At 41.9% G+C, this 18,886-nt stretch overlaps 1 protein-coding gene across 4 annotated transcripts in view; it reads right to left on the bottom strand.

The window, feature by feature from the left end:
- Positions 1-18,886, bottom strand: part of LOC117288993 (solute carrier organic anion transporter family member 4A1-like) — a 28,993-nt gene that overhangs the window by 7,041 nt on the left and 3,066 nt on the right. For 3 of the 4 annotated variants that reach the window (XM_033769875.1, XM_033769874.1, XM_033769876.1), the window contains 9 exons: positions 18,466-18,552; positions 14,580-15,243; positions 13,836-13,935; positions 12,080-12,201; positions 10,325-10,588; positions 8,562-8,760; positions 7,232-7,373; positions 5,461-5,657; positions 3,729-3,793 (listed from right to left, as the gene is read on the bottom strand). In XM_033769875.1, coding sequence (XP_033625766.1) covers positions 3,729-3,793; positions 5,461-5,657; positions 7,232-7,373; positions 8,562-8,760; positions 10,325-10,588; positions 12,080-12,201; positions 13,836-13,935; positions 14,580-15,243; positions 18,466-18,495 — 1,783 coding nt within the window. In that variant the 5' untranslated portion in view covers positions 18,496-18,552. Of the gene's footprint in view, positions 1-3,728; positions 3,794-5,460; positions 5,658-7,231; positions 7,374-8,561; positions 8,761-10,324; positions 10,589-12,079; positions 12,202-13,835; positions 13,936-14,579; positions 15,244-18,465; positions 18,607-18,886 lie in introns of those variants that run through there. The other variant, XM_033769877.1, reaches the window with a different exon arrangement.

Raw genomic sequence — 18,886 nt, 5'->3', positions numbered from 1 at the left:
TGACCTGGTAAGACAACATCTCGATCTGTGTCGTTCGCTACAATGAAGGAGAACTTTCCCCCATGGACACTGACTAATGACCTATTCAATTGAATACCATTGGGGAGATTGGATGATTCACCAGATTCCAATACTGCAACGTACGCTGTGTTATCTGGACCCGGGCTGGCTGAGGCTTGTAAAATCATCATCTGTTTGGCAGGGATTATAACAGCTGGTCCCCGACGGAGATATGCTCTACTAATCTGATTTTGGTTCGATGTAAATTCTTCACGTTTCTGCACTGTCTGCATTGCACTCTCCCACACTTTGTGATTGTCATGTGGCTCAATCTTCTTCAGATGGGTCTGTCCCTGAGATGTCATGAATTTGCTCCAACATTCCTTCAGGACGTTCATTCCAATAATACCTGATGCCATGGTTGATACCCGGGAGTCCTCAATGACGAGCACCACCCTGGATGGAACAGTGATGTCAAAGACTGAGATGTTGGTTTCAAAAACTCCAGTGTATGGTATGGAAGTGCCATTGGCTGATACCAGCTGGAAATACTCTGGTACGCTCATCAGTTGTATACCTCTTGGCTTGAAGTGTGTGACGTAGAAATTGTTGGTGATAGTTGTCACCATAGAACCAGTGTCCAAAAGACAAGGCACCTGTTGCTCACCAAAGAGTGCATTGACAGTAAAACAATCAGCAGTCGCCTTGGTCATAAATTCTCTTGTATTACAGTTAAGCAAGCCGTCACTTTTCCCCCTGGCTGTCTGGCTCGAAACAGACAAGGGAGCTAGTTTCCCATCTCATTCTTACGGCTCTGGGTGAATCGCTGACCGGGATACGACTGCTGGGGAGGTGTCGGGTGTGTCGGGAAAACATTTCTTGGCTGGCGGCGAGGGGCCGGGCAGTTACGAGCAAAATGCCCGAACTGGTCGCAGTTGTAACATCTGGGTGGGGATGGAGATTCGGGTCCGCCTTGCCAGTGTTGGGGCCCGCTGCTGGGGAAGGAGACATTGGCATGACTCGTGATGGCATCTAGTTTGTTGAGAATTCTCTTCATCTGCTCCTCCAAACAGGTGACTCTGTCTCTTGAGTTTTCTTGAACCTGCAGAGCGGATGCGCTTCGAGGTGTGGTTTGATGATGAGCATGTTCGCGTTCATCTCTCTTCACTGCCCAGTTCTTAAGCTCGCAGAATGAAATCTCGGAAGTTCGGTCAAGGAGATCCCTGCATGAGTGACGCAGTCCCTCTGTCTCGATCCCATCCACGAATTGTTCCTTAATGATTGTGTCAGGGGTTTTGTACAGGCCTGGATCCTTTTTCTGCAATCGATGAAAGAGTCTCTCTAAGTCAATAGCATACTGGCGGATTGACTCACCTTGGCGTTGTCGGCGTTGCAAGAATTGGCGTTGTAGTTCCCCACTCGTAAGTGATTCTCCGTATGAGGACTGAAGATACTCCAAACAATCCTGGGCGCTTTTCCCACCAGAGAGGAGGGACCTTACTTCGATCTTTGGGCCGGCACGCAGGTAATCCAGCAAAAACTGTCCCCTCTGGTCAAGTGGCACGTTGTATCGTTGGAATGCGTTTTTCATTGACGATACAAATTCTTCTACTGTAACCGATTTTATGGAGGAATCTTCTCTGCCTTCGAAGGTGTGAAGCTTCCGATCAGGTGCCATCACGACATGTGTGAGACTGGGGGCTGTTGAAGGAGATATCTGTGGTTTTTGCTCTCTGATAACGACGGAGTAGACATGGTCCTCCCAGCTGTCTTCAGGGGGTAGAATCATGTTGTCTACCTTGGGTAGCACCACTTCCTCACCATCCTTATCGATATAAGTGACGCCGATGGCACCCTCGAAATAGTCCTCCAGCGACTGTAGTGAGAGCTTTCCTTGCTGAAGAGGGAACCGAAGAGACTTTCCACCATCCTTGCTGACTTTTACAGTAGCACTCATTTCAACAGCTTATTTACACAAGACCTGCAGCACACAGGACTGGACAAACTTTGATACCATTCAATGCCTACAACATCGCTTTTGTTGTTTGAAATTACAGCAGTCAATCCCACTTCTGACACGTGTGGAGGGGGGTGACGAACGAGGCCTAAAATAATTTGAAACCTCGAAACATCAGTGGGTTCGGATTGACTCTTTAATTTGGTAACTGTAATTGGAAGTCGGAAAAGCAACCGACCAGCGACGGAGGCATTAGAATGGCATCACAAAGTTAACAGTAAACAATTAACAAGTAAAAGAGAAAAGAGAAAATAAAAGAAATCATTAGTATGATAAATACATGCAGTGTGTGTGCACCAAAATCTATCCAATTAGGTAAAATACTGAGTGTGAAATAATGCAACTCTCAATTAATTAATTTGCAACCCTTCTGTTTTGAAATATACACCTGTATCTGTAAGACCTGTATTAAACAATTATATCCAGCAGTACAGTTAGTTTCTACCAGTCAAAACAATATACATGGGATTATCCAGATCTTGTCCTAAAACCCTTAAGAATTATCAGAACAATATATAGATTTATTCTAAAGTCTTAAAGTCATCAGCTTAATAATAATAGACAACCTTCTCCAAATAATACACCATGGCAAGCTAATTAACACACTATGTCAATACATGTACCAATTTCACAAGTCTACCAATGACGTAGAGGGCGCTGTTGTAGCATAACTAGACTATGGATCACCACGTCAAAATATGCCCACATTGCTCAATCAACTTAGACTTAATACGTATAACTGTACTGTAAATTACCCATTTCACAGATGCATTAACTACAGGAATTATTTCACCACATACAATAAACCTCAGGCTCGTGTTAAATAAACGCACATGTACCAGCAGAGCGCGGTTGCTATGGACGGCGCCATGACAGTTTTATCTACTTTACAACTTTGACTGAACTTTAATTACTGAAAAATAAAATACAATCCAGAGCTTGAATGGGCTGATGGATAAATCTAAATGATGTTTGTTATACCCGGTTTATTGCCCTAAAGTTTATATATTTAAATCACACTTGCAAAAAGAAGAAAGTTTACCTGTAATTGGAAGTCGGAAAAGCAACCGACCAGCGACGGAGGCATTAGAATGGCATAACCAAACTCCGCCGCATGGTGGCGCCCTCCTAACTCACCGTCTGCCTCTCGCTGCCTCAAGGACGGCACAACGCTGCCTCCACACATGTCACAATGAAGATCAATATAGAGAAGTGCAACTCATTTTATGGTTAATCTTGGAGCTTTGTGAAATCGCCCCGGGTTTATTTTCGAGACAAACTGTTCCATTTGTAATTGGAATTTGAGTTGCCATGTTGTCTTTGCGCTGCACTCTAAAACCTCCCGATGCCCTCTAAAACCTCCCGATCAGAATTGACGTGGATTCCAGGTCCCAGCAGCCGGTTTCACGAAACGCTTCGAGTCAGGACGAGTAACCCGTCCTCTAACTTAGGATGGGTTCAATGCGTCCTACGTCCCGTAAGGTTTGAGAGTGTATGCTTCGGGGTAGTTCTATCAAAACTCATTTCTGATTAATGTATTGGCTTTGGCGTATTTTTCATAATTTGTGGATTAAGTTTTGTGTGTATACACGGCGCGTAAATTGTTGGTCTTTATTAACCGACAGATTGTGTGCACGGTTTATTGGTTGAGTATAAGCTTCTACGAACCTCGTACCTAACGATAGTTCTACCATTGACCGGCAGTACTTACCAAATACTCGTGTCATTAATCCGTATACACCAAGAGCAAATGACTGCTGCCCTTCAGGGACGCATCTTAAAACAATGACATATATAATATTAAGAAGTTATTCGAAATTATTTATTAGTGAAACCAAGGATGCCTTGTACGGAACTAAATTACTTTACTATTATACCTCATACATATTCATGACAGAGAGTCGAGTTCTCATTGGTCCATTTTATTCTCACGTGCCAGGTGTTAATTTTGCTAACTACCAAGCGCGCACGTGAGTATTCACACAAGTGGTAAATGCGCATGACAAGTAATAGTTCCCCCGGGAGCTATTCTACTTGTCATGCGCACTACCATTGCGCGACGTCATGCCCGGGCGCTATTGATCGTGGCACCGTTTTGTATACACGCACGAACAGCGCTCTCTAAGCGACATCCAACACATGAACAAACTTATCATGTGCATTTTGTTTCAAAGTAGTCATTTTCTCTTGCTCAAAACTCATGTTCCGGTAACTGAATATGTATGAAATATAGTAAAACAAATATAACATGGTTTATTTCGGGTGACTAGTCAATGAGCTCCCCTCGGTATTGGAAGTTGACAAACTAGTTCCCTTGGCTTTGCCTCGGGAACTAGGTTGTCAACTTCCAATACCTCGGGGAGCTAATATCGATTATAACACCCCTACCGTGTGATAGTGCGTCGGTTTGCCGTGTGCTAGTCCGAAGCCTAGTACACGGCGTGCAGTACACAGACGTTTGTTGCGTGTACTAGGATGATACATTAATAGCCTGTAACCATTTCGGATTGCAATCTGTATTCGCGTCGTCCGTGGATTGTAACATTCAGGTATGTAACTTAATAATAATAGTACAGTATTTAGAAATGTTTGGGGTGTTATAAATCAAATATTGACTGCTTTTACTCGTGCAATGGTTAAAACTATGACTCCCTCGGTGATCCCCGTAGCGTTCTATTTTCCCTCGGCTTCGCCTCAGGAAAATAGAACGCTCTGGGGATCACCTCGGGAGTCATAGTTTTAACCATATCACTCGAAGCAGTCAATATTTGTATACTAGTCACCCTCAAACCGTGTTATATTTGTATAATAGCTCACAAGGCTGTGGAAACATGTCGATAAGAAACATATGGGAATGGATAAGTGTTCTGGGTTATTCTGCGTCACGGGACCAACGGATTTATGTCTCATCCGAAGTACAATGCAGTGGCAGGTTTTGTAAAGTCTCTTGCTCAATGACACATGTGCCACTACCGGGACTCGAACTCGCACACTGCTTGGGCGTGAGATCTTTTCTTCCACGGTAAAACAAAAAAAACGCCCTCGGTATCCGACCCGGGTGTCTTAAAACCAGGTGAGCATCTGGGTGTACTGGCCCTGCTTCAAGATATTACTTTCAAGCAATTTTCATTGAGTTGGCAGGTAATGTTTGCCTAGTGAGAAACAGTATACGGAGATATAATCAAGTTTTGCGCTTAGTGTTAATATAAAGAAATATCTACGCACTTGTGTTGTTCGAAGGTGTGACCAGAGTCACTCTCACATATCAATCCTTTCATCGTGACGGTAGTTTAATTTTCAGCAACGTTTTCAACTTGATTCAGAACCGTCACATTCAAGTTTACAGGGGGGGGGGGGGGAGATCCAACATTGAATCAATCAATTAGACATGATGTTTAGGTTATCCAGTCATAGCGTGTGGGGCATTTGAAGTTTGCCATTACCTGAGAATCGTGTTTGTTGCTGCCACTTTGTCGATGAACAACGAAACCAGAATAAGGAAAAGGAAGGCAATGAATATGTACATCTCTGAGCAGTATGAACCACATCGACCTGGCACTGCAGTCGCTGATACCAGGGACGAATCATTCATCATACTGTAATGCGTTAGGCATGTACAGTTACTGTACATGACACTATCCTACAAATACAATGGATAGAGATTGTGGAAGATTATACCAAGCATCATGAAATCAAAGTATTACATCGCTTTACGTTTGATTATCACTCTCAAAATATTTAATCAGAATACAAACTTTGGGTCAGAACTCTACTGGAGATTTCGATAGTATAAAACATTTTGAGAAACATTTCTCTGTGAAGAATGTCCTGTGTGCATATTATTCGTTCAGTATTTTCGGTGATATCTCAAAACGGCGACCTTTGGAAATGACGTTTTCACATAATAACAATAATAAAATAAAATATAAAAAATTGGGGGGCGGCTAATCATCCTTACTCGCAACTATGAGCTGAACTGCGAAGGACGCGGCTTCCATGTGATCGAGAAGCTGGCATTCAAGGTTGCCTTTGACTGCCACATCAACCCATTATTACCACGGAGCACAGCCAAGATCGAAAAGTGTTTGATTCTTTTTCCCGAGGGAGGGAAATCGGATGGTCTGGAAAACCCTCGTGGCACAGCAGAGAATTAACGCACAACTCAACTCACATATTATGGCCCCGACCGGGAATCGAACCGGGGTCACCTTGGTGAGAGGCGAGCGCTTTACGCACACGCCAACCATGCCAAACATATCATCTGCAACGGTCCTAAACCCAAAGTGGTTTTTTGTCTTTATACAGTATAAGTGTGCAGAGGTCTTGATATTTTTTTAAAGCCATGATACACTTTTGGTACAGAAAAAAGGTTCACAAATTTAAAAATAATTTACAGGGTTTACAGAAGGTAACGGTGAAAGACTTCTCTTGAAATATTGTTCCATAAAATGCTTTACTTTTTGAGAAAACATTAAAACAATATAAATTCTCGATAGCGAGAATTACGGATTTATTTTAAACACATGTCATGACACGGCAAAACGTGCGGAAACAAGAGTGGGTTTTCCTGTTGTTTTCTCCCGACTCCGATGACCGATTGAGCCTAAATTTTCACAGGTTTGTTATTTTATATATAAGTTGTGATACACGAAGTGTGGGCCTTTGGACAATACTGTTTACCGAAAGTGTCTAATGGCTTCAAAGCAGTTTTACTGTCAATGTTGCCTATAACTTGGTTTCGTTAATCGCCCTTGGCTATTTCGATGTTGTCCCTTTATAAATAATTTTGTTTTGGCCATTGAATAGATTTAAAAATTTCTGGATAGGACTACTAATACAATACAAGAACTTGTCCCGCCGTATTTCGGCTCCGGAGTGAGATAGTATTGACTCTCAATATTAATGTCACAAACTACCAAAATAAATTCTTATTTCTTATATAAATTCTTATACTTTTAAAAAGTTTGAGGGGAAAGCGGAGGAGGGGTTACAGGCTCGAGTGACTATATTAAGTCTATAATGGCAATGTCTTGCACATAAAGCAGACCTGATTGCTTCGTATTTTGAAAGGGCAAGGGCACCAAGGTATGTTCTCCTGGGTGAAGGAGCATTTCAAGGGCACAAAGGCAATGACCAGGGGGGCATGGATACAATCGCCTTCATTGTCTCTGAGAAGTATAAGGAATATAAAGTACTATTTCTCGTATATTTTACCTCATCCTCCTGACTTTGACAGCCTGCAAAACACGGTGAGAAATACATGACCTCATTACTGCCACACACTGGAGAGTACTCCGCAGTCGAACAATGACAACCCGTATTGCATGTGTCGTTCAGAACCACACTTGACGAAGCACTGATGAAAAATAATTGATAACAAGCGTTTCAAATCGTTAGCTACAGAAAGTAGTAGTATGTTTATAAATACCTCAGACCGTTTCGCTATCCCTATTGGTGGAGAGCGCATCACATGGGGGTGTTAAAACGGTTGATAACGACCAGCTGGTACTGTTTATCGTGTGTTGGTTTCGGATATGTTTGTGAGGGTTAGCCCCCAACCTCGTTACCAGGGGTGATCGATCTCGCCGTGCCAGTTTAGCCCATTAATACAAAGATGCATTCTACGCGCACGAATGCACATCCGAAAACTGTCTCAGTCAAAAAAATGTAACACACGTACAGAGCTCAAGGACGTAGGAAACGGATACGTTTTAAATAGATTCTTATACATTGTTACGCATTTAAAACCTTCCAGTGTCGTGGCCGTGCGATAAAGGCCCTTGCCTTCGGTTCGGGCCTTTATCGCACGGCCACGACCATGCCGGTCAACTTCCATGTCAAGCGTGAATGTATATAGACGAATGGGCGGGCATCACGCACCCTGATCTATCTGAAGCCGTCTTGTGATGTTGGAACCGACTCATGGGGTTGAAGCTGGGGGAGGACAGAGATGTTATGTCGGTGTCTTGAGGAGAGATCCTGAGGCAGAGACCACGACAGAATTGGCTGTCTGCAGGGAAGATTGGACTCGCCGCCGGGAGTCCCGCATGGGGGTCCCGCATGCGGGCAACATGATTTGAATACGGCTTTGCAAGAAGTGTGTAATTTAAATGATGATTGTGATAGTTACAATCCTTGTTCACATCCAAATGAATGGACAGCTACGGCTCTGGTCGTTGTATGCGTCGACAGTAATCGGAGAGTAGGGGTTTGGGAGATCAATTTGGGCTAGGCCTTTTTTATATCAAGCGTAAATGAAGATTACAGCCTTATGACAATCACAACAAAGCTGGTGCATGCATTGCGTAATCTACAAATGTTGCTGTAAATATTGAAGCCGTACTTTATTCTGAACCTTAGTTGCAAGTACAGAAGACAGAGACAAATATACATGTTGACTCACCTTCAACTAGAATGTGAATGACGGCAAAACCTGTAGTACGCCACCAACGGTATGTCAGTTGATTTGAGTGTGAATTGAGCATGATTTACCACGGTACCGTTTTAATATCATAACTTTGATAAGACGAATGGAATGTCTAACCTTTCATCAGCGTACTGCTGATACACTCCGGCAAGCGGAATCTCAGGACATCTCAAAAAGCCGGAGCATAGTGAGAGTCCATTGATGATGTTGGCCACAATGATGAACTTTAGCATCCCCGGTACCTTGAGGTTTAATCGCTTCACTAACCAACCTCCAACTAACAAAGCTCCTCCTCCGGCAACACACACCAAGATACCTTCATTAAAAATGAATGAGTATTTCAATTAATCCCTGGCTAAACGGCAGTTAACGGTTGTATGGCTTCAAATGGCAACCCGAACAAAGACATTGACAAAATAAAGACACCGCCCGCATCGGGCTAGATAGCTCAGTTGGTAGATCGTTGTTTCGAATCACACTCTATAGTCAATTCTTTGTTCAACCCCAAGAATAAATTTAATAATATACCTAGTCAGTTTCCCTTGTGATTTACATTGATATTTCAATTAATGCAAGTACAAAGCTCCATGGAGGCTCACTTTACAGGAATATATAAATAAAAAAAAATGCCTGTCAAAGGTTGTTCTCTTAGACAAATTGGATGTCTTAACTTTATTTTTCTTATTTAGAGAATGACACAAGCAAGGGATAATTTCTCCTGTTCAACTTGTATTCCTTGAATCTATGTCTAATGATTTAAAATAAATTAAAGACAACAGAAACACTTAGCACGGTGTCAAAATGATGTAGCCTTAATTGGCGACGCGAATACTGTTTTGGTTTTATTAGTCACCGGTAGAGGCCGCAACGTCGACTCATTCGGAGAGACTGGGCGTGTTTACCAATCGGGTTCGTTTGTTGCAGATTTTTTTGCGATACATAACTGCCCTCCGGTAACTCAGCGGTTGGGAACGCCAAGCGTATGATTGGAAATCATCGTGGTGGGAAAATCGCTTTTTAAAAACACGTCAAACAGAGGTCAACTTTTAGCCTGTATGAAACCGATGAGGGTGCGGGAACCTTTGATTGTATTGTTCATGGTACACGTCTGCTTCACGTCTCAACCTTGATATGGCCGTGGTCTCTTTCAGTTCAGTGTAAACCCGTTTTTGTCAACACGGAAGTGACAGGGTCATGTCAGTGATTGATCAGCATCAAATCTACTGAAGTAGGTCTGACTACTTTGTCATTCTTTTTAACATGGCCGTATAGTTGTTATACAATGCATGGTTAGAAGGATGTTTTAAAAGTAGAATACATTATCCACACAAACATACCTCACAGTTGCGTGGTTTTCCGATTACTTTCGAACTAACACGGTCGGCCATTTTATGGAGTCAAAAACTTGAATCCACAAAATGGCCAACCGTATAGTTCACGACGTATAAGGAAAACCATGCCATTTCGAGGCATGTTTGTTTAGATCATAAGGTTCTACTTTTAAAGTATCTTTCTAACCATAATATTTATGCACTTTATAACAAACGGCTTCAAACACTCTTCATGGACCATGCAACGTGTCCCTTTTAAACGTTGTGTCCTATACGGTTAATGCACACATAAATTAATTCGACTATGGGCAGTTTACAAACCATGTCAGATGTAATCACCTGAAGACGATCAGAGCATACTGATCGAAACGTCAACTTTTAAAATTAAGGTTCATCCAAGAAACACTACTACTACTTACTGAGAGAGTTTATGCACATAATGTTCCCGCAAACCTCACAATAAAGAGTTAATTATTATATTGGTGATACAAATTCCATGTACAGAGAAATCTAAAAACTTGAGTTTGAGCACAGATTGTAATATCTTACCAACAATGATATTAGCATTTCCGGAACTAAGCCCAAACTGGTTCTCCAGGTATATAGGTAAAAATACTTCAGCTCCCGTGGCAAATATGTTATCAGCCGCGATGCCGAGTGTCAGGAGTACGAAGGTGGGGTTCCGGAACAGGATCTTGGTAGCGGAGGGGAAGTCTCGCCAGGAGCTACCGAAACCATCCCGGTCTGCCTTCATCTTGATGTCTGAGCTCGCGTGGGCTTGGGACTCGCGTTCCTTTCGGATCGCTTGTGTTCCTAGCAGTCCAAGATTGGAGGAAAAGAAAAAGCAAATGATTAGAGATTTATTATCCTCGTAGTCAATGTCAAAATTAAACATGTCAAGGTTAAACATGTCAAAACAAAATTTGTTTTTGTCGTAAAGGGAAGATGTAGTTTACGTTTGATAATCATTCTTAAAACAAATGTCAAAAAGTGAGAAATTACCCCTTTCTCAAAAACAACGTTACCTCAGAGGGAGCAGTTTCTCACAATATTTTATACTATCAACAGCTCTCCAATCACCGGTGCTCCGTTACACGTTGCGAAGTAAGTTTTTATGCTAACAATTATTTTGAGTAATTACCAAGGTGTCCAGTGCCTTTAATATGATAACACTGTCAGTAAAAAAAACATTTTGTCTGGTTATTAATCTTTCTAAATAATTGTAAGCACCCAATAAATTTCTATCTAGCGATCACTAATTTTGTCAATGGAAAGAAGGTTATCAGGGTATACAATATGGCATGATTGAGATCAAAGCTACCACAAAACCAGACGCGCTCCAAGGTTGAATGACGGAACACGGTCTGGTCTAAACAAACCCTGAACTTCCTTTTAAAGTTACACTAGGACATTTTCTTGAGATATGATTCTTTTTGTCGGTGCTATATTTCGAGGAAATATCATTTCAAAGAGCAATGTAAACTGTAACTCGGGTAAGGTTTGCTGTAGCAACATGTGTAAATCTTAGGACCATGGCATGGTGTTGATGTCTATGTCCATGTAGTATCTTTTCACAAAGGACCTCAAACCTTTTCAGATTCATCACCTTCAAGTAACAATTTAATTTCAAGTCCGGAAATGATCTTACAGGGTAACTCTGTTAGTAAATATGTCAGAGGTAACGCGATCATAAAGGAAACGATTGCACAGACAAAGAGCTCTATCTTTTCAAAGAGTAAACTGTAACTCGGGGGAGGTTTGCTGAGCACCATGATGTATTGAAGGCAGTGGACACTATTGGTAACTACTCAAAATAATTATCAGCATAAAACCTTTCTTGATTACGAGTAATGGGGAGAGGTTGATAGTATAAAACAGTGTGAGAAACAGCTCCCTCTGAAGTGATGTAGTTTTTGAGAAAGAAGTAATTTTCCACGAATTTGATTTCGAGACCTCAAGTTTAGAATTTGAGGTCTCGAAATCAAGCATCAGAAAGCACACAACTTCGTGTGAAAAGGGTGTTTTTTCTTTCATTATTATCTCGCAAATTCGACGACCGATTGAGCTCAAATTTTCACAGGTGTGTTATTTTATGCATATGTTGAGATACACGAACTGTGAAGACTATGTTTGTGACAATTACCAATAATGTCCACTGTCTATAAATCGCTTTTTAGTAGTATTACTCTTGAAAAAACATGTCTTGGCGTTGATGTCTTTGACCATGCAGTATCTGTTCACAAAGAACCTTATCAGTTTCATAAGCATCAAGGTAACACGTTTCAAGTCCTAACATGATCTTACCGGCTAACTCTTGGGGAAAACATGTCAGAGGTAACGCGATCATAAAAGAAATGATTGCACATACAACGAAGCCCAACCACCAGGCACCAACCCATTGAACATCGGAGCTGTCTGCTGTGGGGCTAAGAATAAAACACAAACATTTACAGAGCTTGTAAGAAGAAGAAACAACTTTTCTAACTTACGCGGTCTAATGATGATGAATAGTAGAAAACATCCCTTGAAATATTTTTGTCTGAAGTTGATGAGAAATAAATAAATCTTTGAGCGTGTTATTCTGTTTTTAATCGATGTACTACAAAATGTCGAATCGGTTTTTTACTATTTTCTCGTAACCAGATGGCCAATCATCAATCTCAACCTTCTGCAGGTTTGGTAGTTCGAGTATATGCTGGATTACATAAAGCGCTTACACTGTAACTGTTTAGTTAGCAGAAACCAATTACGTATTATGTTCCTTTAAAGTTCCGTTAACTGCGTATTCGTCGTTTTATCTCCAAGAGGGCGGTATGTTGACGTCAATGCATTTGCTTAAAGGGAAGATAAACGTTTGGTAATTACTCAAAACAAATATGAACTTAAAAACTGACTTGGTAACGAGCATTGGAGAGCTGTTGATGGTATAAAACATTGTGGGAAAACACTTCCTCTAAAGTAAAGTAGTTTTTGAGAAAGAGGTAATTTCTCACTAAAATAATAAAAGACTTCCAGCTAGAAGTCTTTTATTCTTATCTGAAAGCACACAAATTCATCCAACAAGGGTGTTTTTACTTTCATCATTTTCTCGCAACTTCAATGACCAATTTAGCCCAAATTTTCACAGGCTTGTTTTTTATGGTTATGATGGGATACACGAAGTGAGAAGACTGGTCTTTGACAATTACCAAACGTGTACATTCCCTTTAACATCATGTGTTGTCACATGTCAGTCTACTTGCTTGGAATTGGTTTTCCTTTACGAACTTGATGCATCAAATGTGAAAGCCTGTGCAGTCATTTTGTATTTGCAAATCTGCAAGACCATAATATGCATGCAAACCAATTAGCCCAAACGTAGCTGATATACCCTTTTTCTGTATCGCTAAACAAAACAGCACGCAGTTGACTATTAAAGAGCAGACAGTATCAATAGATTAACAAGCGCCCAAAATAAAAGATATGTGCGTAGATATGTGCAAAGAAAATAAAAGATTTAAAGACACTATTGGTAATTGTCAAAAACCAGTCGTCTCACTTGGTAAGTTTCTACGTATGAATAAAATAACAAACCTGTGAAAAATTAAGGTCACTGATCCGCGAACTGCGAGATAATAATGAAAGAAAAAACACCCTTGTCACACGAAGTTGGTGCTTTCAGATGCTAGATTTCGAGACCTCAAAATGAAGTAAAGATGTCTCGAATTTGAATTCGTGGAAAATTACTTTTTTCTCGAAAACTACGTTACTTCAGAGGCCGAGGGAGCCGTTTCTCACAATGTTTTATACTACCAACAGCTCCTAATTAATCGTTACCAAGTAAGGAGCCCACTCATGGCAGGTGCGGTACCGGAAGACCCACCAAGACCATGCTCTAGACCCAGATCGAGGATGCAGGAGAGAGTTGTGTGGCGCGTCAGACATCGAACCGGACTCAAACATGCGGCAACGCGACACCTTTGTCGACTGAGTGAGTGAGGGAGTGAAGCAAGGTTTTATGCTATTAATTATTTTGAGTAATTACCCAATAGTGTCCACTGCCTTTAATTTTCATCATTACCTTATTGAAGAGGAGTAGAAGTCTGTATTTAAACTCAGAAGTACACCACCAACGACAAACCCCACTGCTGGTCCAAGTGTGACAAAGGTAATCAGAATTCCTGTCAGATAATGCACAACAAATTGGTCAGTAATGCTACCCTCAAATCTTGTAAAGTTTGTCTTTTTGAGATTGTTTTCTTCGCTTGAATGCGACACTTCGTTATCAAATCGTGTAACCAAAAAGATACCCCGCCACTAAATGACCCCTCATTATTGGTACTCGGTAGGGGAAATGTAACACCCCCACCCCTGAACCCCCCCCCCCCCACCTCCCAAGCCATTGTTTCTTAATTTTCTGTATGAAATCTCAGGAAATCGTTGTACTTCTGCCCCAGAAGAACATTATTGTTATGTAGTAGTGAACATTTGGTGCATTTGGAGGGGGGCGGGGCAGGAGCCCCGCTCAGAACCATTTGCCCACCTCTTGCCCCCCCCCCCAAATATACATAGCGCCAGAAGAACATTATCGTTATGCAGTATTGAACATTGGGTGCACCGGAGGGGGCGGGACATGAGCCCTGCTCAGAACCTTTGCCCACCTCTTGCCCCCCCCCCAACATATGTGTTTACCCCAGCTCAGAGCTCCACTAGCAAGAGTTGGATTCTCCTGTCTGATTGTCAAACAGTTCATTTATCAAATTAATTACGATACACATCGATTACGGTTCGATCAACTTGATTCAAATAATACATCTGGACATACCTAGGTAAACACCCGCGTCTTTACTTCTCACACTCTCATCGATGAAGGCAAATCCCAGGGAATACACTGGTGCCCCGCCTAGTGCGAATACCATCTGAGACAATATGAAGACGTACAGGTACCCGGAGAGGGAGGCAATCGTCGTCTTTTCAGCATCATGAACCATTGTTATGTGTTCAGCAGAAGGTGAGCATACATCACTGGCGTTATTGTCAGAGTATGTGTAAACTCCAGTAGTGAAATGAGGAAGAGCAAACACCAAACTTCCCAGAGCAATGCAGATTATCCCCCCACTAAGAATCCTGGTTTTGTTTGCACTATTTCCGAGGTACCCTACGAAGACGATCAACACAGCGGCCGTTACATCGTAGATAGACGGCAGAAGACCTGTCTGGAATGAGGAGAACTCAAACCGGCGCTGGAGGCTCGCGAGAGACCCGTTCACAAGTCCATTGACGGTCATACTCTGGAAGAAAGCATACGCACACAAGATACAGAGCAGCCATTTTGGATTTGCGAAGCGCTGCAGGAACTTTGGACGCCATGAGAACCACCCGCACTCCGTGATGACCCCGGCGTTCTTAGTCTCTTGCCTCTTTCCAGCTTCTTGGTCCTTCAGAGTTTGCAGATCAGACAAATTAATCTCATGCTCATGTGTTATAGCCTGGTTTCATAAATCGGAGAAGACAGATAAGATGTTAAATTAAACAAGATATAACAAACAAACAAAGTATAAACATAAAGTGGCTATAGTTTCAAAGATGTAAAAGAAAATTAGTAATTAAAGGAACGTTACAGATTTGGTAGGAAAACAAAATCGTGAAGATCGCAGATTTACATCAAACTTACACTGTCTAATGTGATGTCCCTTGAAATATTTCTTTATGAAATGCCATTTGATGAAAAATAAATAATTTTACTTTGCGTTTGGAGTTTATCGCTCAGTGAGCGTTTTCTTCGTTTTCTCCACATCTTTAGGAGGGTGGGAGACACATTATCAAATGCCCCCAAAACACCCCCAATCTTTTTGACCATCTTTATAATAAAGCCCAAGTGGTGCACTGTTTATAGACCAAACGATGTGTCCCGCCATGAACATTATTCATGAGGGCAAAGGATGACACAATTTTTTGATGGATGGGGCTATATAAAATGTCCTCCCTCAAAATTGGCCCAAGATTGCACCACAGATCATCTAAACCGCGGTAAAAGGCTCAATTCCCCATGTCTTTGACCACCTTATCATGAAACTCAAGTATTGCACTGTTTGGACCAAACCCTGTGTCCCAAACCTTGTGTCCCGTCACTGGCATCAATCGTGTTTTTTTTTTTTTTTTTTTTTTTTTGGGGGGGGGGGGGGGTGGGGGGGGCAATGTTCCCACAGTTTATGTTAACTCGTGTGTCTTATAATGGCACGTACGTGCGTGTCCTCTTGTACTATTTAGTTCTGTGTTCTCTCTTACTTTTTAGTTCTCTTGTAGCTGTATGTTTACTTTATATCAGTGGAGCGCTGTCTCTATCTGCCATTGCTGTTTTGCGGCCTCTCTAGTTCGAGTGATTTTGGTCATGTTTCACTAGGTAACTCCGCAACCAAGGATGTTATTAACTCTGTTCCATTTGACACCATGTCCAATTGAGCCGTTTCTGAGATTGTTTTCTTTTTCCGCAAACCTTGCGTAAAACATTGCAAACAATCAACTCCACATACCCATGTTTTCATTTTGTTTTAATGAAAGTTCAAGTATTTCCAAAATCCAAAAAGGCCCAAATTCTACTGCTCAAATTTGAAAGCTTATTGTTCTGTTTCGTTTGCCATTGGGTCTTTAAATGGCCTAAGATTGCACCACCGAGCATCGGACCCGTGCCGTAAAGGCTTAACACTCGCATGCTCACTCTTTGACAGATTGGCCCAATACAATGTGTCCTAGATCCGCAGCTGAAGATCTGTTAACTCAAAAGGGTCTAGTGCTGCTCATATTGAAAGGTCTTCTGTTCTGTTCCATTCTGTTTGCCTCTTTAGTATAGGTTTTCTCGGTCAATTTCGAAAAAGTGAGCAGCCAATTTAATCAGCAGCCTATTCTATTTCGCGCGAAATCGAATGCTACAGCTAAGGGTAATTCGATTTCGTTTTGTGATTAGTCAAATGTAATGTTGCGTCATTCAATTTAACAATATAATCATTAAATTAAAACATTCATCAAAGCAGCATTCAAATTCGCAGACGCTTCTTGAGGCGTGTGTCACGAAAAACAATGTCGATAAGCTAAATTGAACAGAGTGCTAAAGGAATTTGACTCGACTCAAAACGAAATTGAATGGCCGAACTCTGAATTTGAAACGCAGTAACAACTGAAGAGACAAAACAGCTTTAATTCGCATGCATGAAAATGAAATTGGCTGCTCATTTACTGAATTTGACCGAGAAAACCTATAATATTTGTCTAGGATTGCACCACCAGAGCATCTAGAATGCAAAATTTTCCCGGGCCCTTAGGCGGGCCTGGACCCGAGGCCGTATAAGGCTTCGCGTACCGCTTTATAGCATGCTCCATCTTGAATAGGTTAATCCCAACCACCAACCCCCCCCCCCTAAAATGTATTGTCTTGATCCACCCTTGATGATGCTAGTGATGATATGGGTTGATTTAGTTGATTTGTATGTACAATAGCCACCATAGCAAAAAATGGTGCTCACATTTTATAGATACTCTGTTCCGTTCTGTATGCCTCTTAATGGCCTAAGATTGCACCACAGAGCATCTAGAATGCAAAATTTTCACGGGCCCTTTAGCGGGACCGGACCCATGCCGTAAAGGTTTTGCACTCGTGAGCTCACTCTTCGACAGATTTTCCCCCTAAAACTTGAAGATGCTGTCAACCCAAAAGGTTCTACTGCTGCTCACATTACAGATGTTCTGTTCCATTATTATGACAGACTCGCCCCATAAACCTTGTGTCTTAGGTATGGTGATGATAGGGATGAAACGCCGTCTGAGCATTAGAATGCAGAAACAATATGGATATAACGAAGCATAATTGAGTTGCTGTTTAGGTACAATAACCATATTAACAAGAATAGGTGCATCATAGCTTGAAAAGGGCAATCATATTCCAACATCTGAGAGGGGGGGAACATCACCCCTCAGACTCCCTAGATCGCACCAGAGAGCATCTACGGCCTAAATTGTTCACGGGCCCTAAAGCGGGCCCCGGACCCCACGCCGTAAATGTTACGACTAACGATGCCCCCCCCCCCATCTTTCAAGACAGATTGACGCCCATTATGTTTGATTCCTTTGACTGACAACCCCACCCACAGGCATTCCACCTCTTAAATGCCTACTATAAACAGATAATTATTCGACACCGACATAAAATAGTGGATAGAAAACGGCGTGCAGTTGGCGAAAGTCGTTATGTTGTCCCAATAAATAAAGAGTATTATTCATCCGAACAGGGTGACCGCTCACTTGAATGGACTCAGACTTGTGTCATTGTCTGCGTATGGTCGATAGTAAACTTACGAAAGTCTGTCATTAGCGAAACGACTCTCTCGCGACTCTGTGTTCTGTATGTGAGGGCGGATCTAACACGACTAGAGCTGTAAAGCGGTCTCGCGGTATTTAGTCGCTATCGCCGCGACATTAACGACTTGTCCACAAGTCTAGACTTCTGCGGCAATATCCGATCTGACTACCAAACTATCAACTACATGTACATTCGAGGCGGGTCAACAATGAGGCTAACTCATGCAGATCACACAGTCTAGTCTTATTTAGAACGCTGACACCATAAGTTCCCGCACTTTGGGCCTACTTGTGTCCTTTTGACAATTTTGTTTACATGACAGAAACACTCAAGTCAATATACTATTCTACACACTCACCCCATTGGCAGATACGGTTTGTGTATCCATTGGATGCTTGGTTATACCCGTTCAGGAACTGATTGGTAGACTTGATTCATACGGTCACTGTGGGAAGAACCAAAGAGTAAGGCCAGAGGACAGATTGGTACAGAGAGCAAGGATAACACTATATACACAGCACGTGTGTTTGTGGTTCTCTTTCTTATATATCTTTTACCGTTATTCAGAATGGCGGAGGAGGTAAACAAAGGTTGTACAGTAACGCAGACCTGTGGACCCAATAATCTATTTGACGGTGCCTTGGCCCCTGACCTTTTGAATGTAAACACGTGCGAACTTAGCAGTCCCAGCACACCCGGGGTTATTGGAAAAGTTTCCACATCACGCCACTACTTTTTCATTCGACATGAAATAATTGAGTATCTCATTTACCTCAATG

This window comes from Asterias rubens, chromosome 4 (genome assembly GCF_902459465.1).
Source record: "Asterias rubens chromosome 4, eAstRub1.3, whole genome shotgun sequence".
NCBI lineage: Eukaryota > Metazoa > Echinodermata > Asteroidea > Forcipulatida > Asteriidae > Asterias > Asterias rubens.
This window is presented reverse-complemented; position numbering and strand designations above follow the sequence as displayed.